Source organism: Hippichthys cyanospilos, chromosome 13 (assembly GCF_059441005.1).
Source record: "Hippichthys cyanospilos isolate Australia breed blue-spotted pipefish chromosome 13, RoL_Hcya_1.0, whole genome shotgun sequence".
Classification (NCBI taxonomy): Eukaryota; Metazoa; Chordata; class Actinopteri; order Syngnathiformes; family Syngnathidae; genus Hippichthys; species Hippichthys cyanospilos.
The window spans coordinates 10,231,120-10,239,227 of NC_142381.1; the positions used below are offsets into that span (position 1 = coordinate 10,231,120).

The 8,108-nt window shown below is 38.6% G+C and overlaps 1 protein-coding gene across 1 annotated transcript in view; it reads right to left on the reverse strand.

Moving 5' to 3' along the window:
- dock2 (dedicator of cytokinesis 2) overlaps positions 1-7,359 on the reverse strand; it is a 97,654-nt gene extending 90,295 nt beyond the window's left edge. Inside the window, exons 1-8 of the mRNA XM_088430721.1 lie at positions 7,286-7,359; positions 6,412-6,495; positions 5,109-5,149; positions 4,918-4,973; positions 3,195-3,291; positions 2,965-3,113; positions 1,203-1,338; positions 722-879 (exon numbers count right to left, since the gene is read on the reverse strand). Of these exons, the coding sequence (XP_088286847.1) occupies positions 722-879; positions 1,203-1,338; positions 2,965-3,113; positions 3,195-3,291; positions 4,918-4,973; positions 5,109-5,149; positions 6,412-6,495; positions 7,286-7,328 (764 nt within the window). The 5' untranslated portion in view covers positions 7,329-7,359. The remainder of the gene's footprint in view (positions 1-721; positions 880-1,202; positions 1,339-2,964; positions 3,114-3,194; positions 3,292-4,917; positions 4,974-5,108; positions 5,150-6,411; positions 6,496-7,285) is intronic.
- Positions 7,360-8,108: the final 749 nt, after the last annotated feature.

Genomic DNA, 8,108 nt, shown 5'->3' on the forward strand with positions numbered 1-8,108 from the left:
CTGTTTTCCCAGTCGGAGCAGCTAGTGCGGCTGATGTTGTGCTAATGTAGTTAGCATCGTAAACTATCGCATCTCCTAATCCTGCAACCTGAGTTTACATGCGGCTGCTCTGATTTGGGCTTGTCAAATATATTATAAAATGCTTCCATGTGTGCGCCAATATTCTTACATACTACCGTAGTTGTTGCTTATTGGTGCTTTGATTTAGCTTGGATTTTTCTATTAGAAGCGGTTCAATCGTATCCTCAACTTCACTTTACATGAAATGCTGGAAGGCTTCGTGTTTGTCATATCACAAACGACATTTTTTTTTTTCTGCTGCTGTATCTAAGAATCATGGGAAAAGTCATGGGCAGACCCAAACAAGATGAGCCAAACTTTGAAGCTGTTCAAACCGGGATGCATCCAATCAAGATCGGACATGAACCTTCCTCCTGAACGTGGTCTGATTCAATTCTGCAAAAATTGGGACTTCATGTGCTTTGTTCTGCTCGCACAAAAAAGAGCCATCTAGTTTCCATCTGAACGGACTAAAATTCAGATTGTAGCTTGGGAGCCTGACCCAGGACACCATTAAATAGATTTTTGGCCTTCATTTTTGGCTGTAAATATGTCAATCAAGCGGGCAACTTCAACTTTAAACAAATCAATACAATTTTGTGTAAAGAAAAGCAATCATCAAATCAGTAATCAGCTTTAAATAAAAAAGTCACAGTGATACCTGATGATTGTTTGCTGGTTAGGGTCGTAGAGGGACATGAAAAGTTCTGAATCCTCTCCCACACGACACACAAAGTTCCTGACAAAGACATAGAGGCTGTGTGTGGGTGATGACTGGATGCGCGCTGAGAAGCCGCTATGCTGTCTCTGAATGCTGGACTGCAAAGCGAGACATTTTCAGGTTAACGTGAAATATTGAAGATGATGCATATGACATTCACAGTCACGGGTGGGGAAGTTCTCCATGTAAGAGCTGAAGATTTCATCTTATACAGAAAACGAATTACTGCGGAAATGTAAAGTAGGCTATACTGACCTTCATTTTACCCCATTCGATTAATAATGATGTGAACACTTAAAATTTACAGACATGATTAGCAAGTAAAATGCACATATACATGCATTTTAATTTTAATATGCCTTTGTGAAAAATGGAACGTATGATAAAGAAACTGGACGATCCTCTCTTCATTTTGGCTTACCTGGTCCTCTTTAATGCGTTCATTGATCTTAGCAGATGCCTCCTCATGGGCTCGGAAGAGGCTAATGACACTGGCCTGCTCCGGGTCCAAAATATTTCCATCGTCATCTCGGACCACCTGATCCAACTCCAGAATTCTGCAATAGTCCAATGTGGGGAAAAAAAATGGAATGATTAATGAACATATTCTTGACGATTTGTTTTATTGTGCTTCAGGCATTAAAATATACTGGTGGTATAATATATGTCTTTACAATGGAAAATAATATTTGTCTGAAAATGATTAATGTAGCAATGATTAATATTGCAAGCGGAGTCTGAAATGAAAACGCCATTTAAAAACATTTAGCAACACAGCTATTCGTTCAAGTTGGAATACAACAAAGTGAAATGACAAGACAAGTGCTTACAGCTTCCATAAGAACACATTAAGGAGACATTTCTCTCACACTTAGAAGTGATTTCCGTCACATAATGTATAAAAAGTTGCTGCATAATTAATGTAAAGCTGCAGTAAGCAAAAAAAGTTTGTATTTGTTAAAATGTCCCTCGGGGTTCTCACAGACACAATATCATAATATTCCGTTGGTGAATTCCATACTATCGGTGACATCAGTTAATTGCGAACACAGTGTTCCAGCCTTAGTTAATAGCTCTGCAGTCTGAAAGGTGGAAAGGCTAGAATAAATCATCTCAGTTTAATAAAATAAGGAATTACATCTGTTGACTGCCAATAAGGCACAGCATTGATGTAAAGGATATAGTGTTGGTCAGCATGTCAGATTTTGATTTTTAATTATAGTCTGTGTGATTTATGTGGTGTTCAGACACTGCCCAAATACCTTCATTAGCTGTAGTTGAAGATTGTGTTTTATAATTGCATTGACGATGGATCCTAGAAAGATGTTTGCCAACTGGTTGCTTATATTTGCGCCACTTAATGGGGTGAATATACGAGCTACCAAATATTGAATTAACTCATATTTGCTGAGGAGAAAACACAGTGGTGACTGAAGTTACATGTTTAAAGTGTGTGTGTGTGTGTGTGTGTGTGTGTGTTGGGGGGGGGGGGGGGGGGGTTGCACAGGTGCTTCTAATCAACTTGCAGTCAAATGAGCACGTTAACTTACCTCTTAAGTGAGAGCACGTGTGGCTAGAGCCAAAATGTGATAGGGTTTACTTTCTGGACCTGATTTTCCCATCTCTGCTTTTAAACATGTTCCAATGTTGATTTCTCACTCTATATATTCCTAAAGTAGTATTTTCCTTCACTGAGCACCCAGCCGGACAATTAACGTGAGTAGTTGATAATTAACCAGTGGGCGGAACCATTGTTATGAATACTGTGTGTCCACAGGGCTGATTTGATAAGAGCAACGCGTGTGAGTGAGTGGTGTACGGATGCTGTTTTGCATTTTAATGTCCATAAAACTCATATTTAACTCATTTAATCCCAGGAATGTATTTTCACATTTTTAAAATATAAAAGGACGATAAATCCCAGATACTTTCGTATCAAATCTATACTTAAGTACATTAATGACATTAAATGTCTTGCATATAACTTTATGAGTTTATTCAAAAACTAAACAGTGTAGAACATGAAATAAATTTATGAATGATGAATTATCAGTATTACCGGTGGTGATAGAGGCCCACAAAATCAAATTTGGCTTAGGCCAGCTCTGAGCATTGGCGTTCAAGCTACACATCTTCTAGACTACATGCATACATTTTTTTGTTTTGTTTTGATTTTGACATACTTGTTTCCATAATCAATCTTGGAGATGACCTTCTGCTTGAGTTCCTTGAATTCATCAGTGGGCAATGTTCCAGAGAGGAGCTGAGAACGCCACTCCATCAGCTCCCACATCAACCTCTGCACCTGCCTCACACGCGCCTCCTTGTCGGCCTGTACAAATGGTTGCAAGGCCCGCAACACAACTTTATTTACTCTCATTCATACACCATGTGAGTGGGTGTTTTTACAGACCACAAAGAGTTGCTTCCATATGCTGCCCCACTCTCTCAGCGTCATGGTCACCTCCTTCACGAGAGGCATTTCGGCAGACAGCACCACCTCCTCATCTCTGTGTGGGAGCACATTGAAGCATGATGACCGTATGTGACTGCAGTAAATTAACCCTTGATTGAACAAGTAGCCGACCACATTTAGTAAATTAAAGAGGAAGTTTGCAATTTAGCAAAATGATTAGTTGTTTTTCCTTAAGCGCACCACTTTCTTAATAGGGACACAGCTTTGTTTTCCACAGATCATATTTATCATGCCCTACTGTCACATCATAATGGCTGCTATAGCAACTTTGATGAAAAATGTGTTGTCTGTTTATTAAGTGTCTGATCAAAATGGAACCTTCACAGTTGAATTGTTTGCTTTCTTTAAGATGACCCTTGAGGAAAGGAACAATGATGATTGGCGAAAAATATACCTTTGCAACTGTTGTACAATTTTATAAGCATACATATATATCAAACTCAAACCTGTAATATGAAAACACAACATTTACATGGAAAGTGAACAGTTCTACCAAATGTGACTAAATTGTGTGTGTGTGTGTATATATATATATATATATATATATATATATATATATATATATATGGCAAGGGAAGACTGATTAGGACGTCCACCTCGCATTTAATAGTTTCAAATTCAATTCCAGTTCGCTCCGACCCTCCTTTGTAGACTTTGCATGTTCTCTCCGACCCTGCGTGGGTCCTCTTTAGGCGCTCCGATTTCCTCCTACACTCCAAAAACAAGCATGGTAGCTGTAATGGACACTCTAAATTGTCCTTAGGTGTGAATAGGTATGTGAATGGTTGCTCATCTCAGTGTGCCCTGCAATTGGCTGGCAACCAGTTCAGGGTGTCCCCCGCCTACTGTCTGAAGACAGCTGGGATTGGCACCAACAAGACAGTGACCCTGGTGAGGACAAGCGGCTATAGAAAACGGATGGATGAATAAATGGCTATAGGTTGGGATAGGGTTGAATGTGTACCAAATTGCTTTCCACAGTGACAATGTGTGTGTGCATGTACATATATATAAAATAAACACAAGGTTGTTTAAAAATTAAAGCTAAATACTACTGTGTAAGACTCTTGGACATTTGATGAGAACTTTTGGAAAATTTTGCATAGCAAAATTTTACCATAAAAAGTGGATTTTACCAGGGTGTCTGCAGAGATCGGCTAATCAAATGTAATGCTTTTTAATGACGTGACAATGAAAAATAGATGCTTTCTTTTCAAATGAAGAGCAAGTTGATTAGTGCATGAAGCAACCTTTTACTAAATTGTGTTAAAGTGACTTGTGTTAATGCCTTTGTTCATGTGAAATTTTATCTGGACGCCCAATGTCATTAGTGATGTAACACCCCTGCAGATGAGCCATAAACAAAAACATGATGTTACATGATCTATCTTCTCCTGTTACAGAATAAAATAAGCCTAAATATACCACAACAAATGTGGTTCCAAAGTTTAAAAAAGCAGACGCATTGCTTTAAGTCTTTTTTTCTCGTTTAATATTATTAATTAAAAAAAATCTTCAATGGTCCTCGACATTTTTTCAGTTACAAAACCTCTGTGAAATATTTTTTGCCCAAGTATTGTAACCAGAATAATGCTGCTCAAATTAATACCACCCACAAATAACAGCAACTACAACTGGTGATTATTTAACTTCCACTTACCCTCGATGTGCAACAATGACCTCCTTCAGGTGTACAAAACTGGCAGGAAACACACCCTGGAGTGCAAAATGTTGGCAGTGATTAGTTTTGAAATGATTTTCCCACAACGGAGAACTAGAGCATAACATTGTTCAAATATCAATAAATCATTACTGCTTTCATAATGCAAGAGCCTGTGTATCAGTTATTACCTGATGGGCTTTGTTCCTGGCCAAGTAGCCTTTGTACCAACCTAGAAGAATACATTAAAATTGCCTAAATATACACACAAAACAGGGTTACATTTTGAAATGCCAATCTGGATAAATTAGGGACTATTTCAGTTTCATTTCAGTGTCAAGATAAGGAATTACAATTGCGGGAGGAAATACTTCTCTGGATCAATGTGGGTATCTTATTGATGAACATAAAAGCATTGAGGTAGCCAAAGGAAACACATGATTTTGAGGAGCTGACAAATCAAGAACCCTGGTTAAATACTATGTAATGCAAAAGGTCACCAATGATTCTTATGAATTTGATTATCACCACTGCACCGCCCACAATCATTGTAGAAACTTCCTCTAAAGTTCAGGTGTTAGCATTTGTCGGTGTAAGACCGCTACCAAGTTTTTCCACTTGATCTATCCGGAAGTCAAAGCCAAGATGAGCATCATGTTGACCGTGTTAAAAGCAAATTTGGAAATTGCCTTAGCAAATGGACAGCAACATCCCCAAAGCCTGATGGGTAACCTATGCTCACCTGGGATGGCAGTAAATAAACTGGATGCACGCTTCTTTTTCAGATGTTGGTTTGGAATCACATATTTTGAACTACATTTTAAAAATGTAATTGGTGTGATCCAAAGAAACATTGCACTAATATATTAAGACAAAAGAAAAAAATGATGACGTGTGTAATCTTAAATATTAGGCATGGGACAATATCTCTTACGACGACTGACATTTTATTGTAAGGCACCTCTTGGCAACGTTAAGAGCAACGTCCAATATAAATCAGCAGATCAACCTGAGCTTTATGCCTCCTATGTCTACTTGTGCTTGATATGGGTTAAAAACAGACCAGTTGAAGCCGTTCTTCACAGCCAGTTTAATAGACATAATAACTCTGACCACTTTGATGCTGACTGCCTGACACAATTGCTGTTCCAGTTGAGGTAAAGGATGGCAAAATATTGGTAGACAGTTTGTAACCACTGCCAAAAAAGTGACTCCATACTATACTGTCCCATTCACTGAGAGGAAAAATGAGTCTGACTCTACTTTTTATACTTACAATCGAAGGCTGGAAATCATTAAATATCTTGCAGTCTGCATCAATAAGTAAGAAAACATTTGTAAACTGGAAAAAATGATTTTAGGCTTTATTTTCTATTATAAATTTTGCAAAAATCGTGTCTTGTGCTCTTGGACTAAATCTGATGAGACATCTCGTCTCTAGGGATTTGTGTCTCATCCCATCCATGTCAAATATGTCAGATACAGTACAGATACCGTCACAAATCTCCTGGATGTAGACTGCATCTCCAACCTCCAGAGAAAGTTGATTTTCTCCACTGCCAATAAAGTTCCACTTGGCTGAAAAAAAGGACATTTGTAAAACCCCCTTAGGATTACGCCAGCACTGCATCTTGCAGAGTGTGCACATGGGTGAACCCGTGCATAAGTTGTAAAGTAGTCCCCTGAAATAAAAAGTCAAAAGCTCGGCTCAAAGTACGTGTGCATTCAACCTTTCATTGATTGTGTGGGACGTTGGATGATGTTTTGGACAAAATGGAATCTATAAAGTCATCTCTTGCAAGAAGCATTGACCTTTGTGCTAGTCTAAGATCATATTACAGTTCCTTTTGGAATACGCTATGTTTTAATGGGTTTACACAGGTTTTTAACTGCTGTTGATATTCTTTTTACATATCAAACATCGGCAGTTACAGCATACAGCCATAAACTTCCTTCCTTCTTCCACTTCCTGACATTAACTTACATAAATGAGTGCGAACGTCTGCTCTGACTAAATAGATCAATTGTTTATGAATATAGTTACATCTATACATGAACATGTATTTTAAAACACACATATAAAATGAAAAGTCACTTAATCAATACATCATCCTAGGTTCTCGCGCTAAAATGTCACCGTAACTTGCTACAGCATTTCCTCTTGGGCTCTACTTAGTAGTAATCGTCTGTTATCATTGCAAATTCCTGCAATCGGCAGCAATGTGATATTTTCTTGCATTCCCGTTACATTGAACATTTTTGATCATTTACCCGGAGGCTCTTTTGCACCTGCTCCCATTATAATAATAATCCTGTCTCTGCAAGAGCACAAACAAATATGAGAATGAATGGCCACAAAATGACTCACCCACACCATATCGCTGCATGGTGGTTGTTGTCCAGGGAGCCATGTTTTGTTTTTGTTTTTTGTCACTCACTTGGTTATTTTTAAGGTGCCTGTTCAATGTTTCACTTTTTTTTCCACCCAAACTGAAAGCAGTCCGCCCTCCTCCCCTCTTTGCCTCTTCCTCTTTTGTCTTCCTGCCTTCGGGCCCTGAAGAGGAAGTGGGTACAAAAAGGTGGAGTCCTGCAGAGTTTTGCGTTTGCATTGTGATGTTTCCAACCTGCTCATTTCAGATTGACAAAACTGTATGATAGGACAGAGAGTTGTTCAAAATGAAAAATGCAATAGGGTCGACAGGATGGCATCTGCGTCTCCTCTTTAACCACGATGTGATGTGATTTTTTTCCACATATACATAAATTTGAATGTCTTTTATCTTACAAGTGGGATACTCACCTTTTATCTTTTAGCCATAATCTTTGATGCTTGAACAAGCGCTTCAAGTCCAAACTGACAGAACATATTATGAAGCTTGTGTTAACAAGGCATCCTCAGCTCACCCTGCTTTCTCCTCAGATGCACTGTTTCTATGAAGCAAAAGAGAACAAATTTTTCTAGCTGCGGAGTGTGAGGTGTATTGGTGTTTTCTCTTGTAAGAGAATAATAAAGAGAGATCATTTCAACTTGTGTATTTTACATGTAAATCTCATAAAAACATGTAGCATGATTTCAACCGCCTGCTTGACGCCCCACTTCAGGTCAGCCCGACATGTGATCTCTTAGTTTTAGCCCCTTAACGGCACACATACAACTACAGCTGTTGACTCAGCTTGTTCCAATGGGCTGT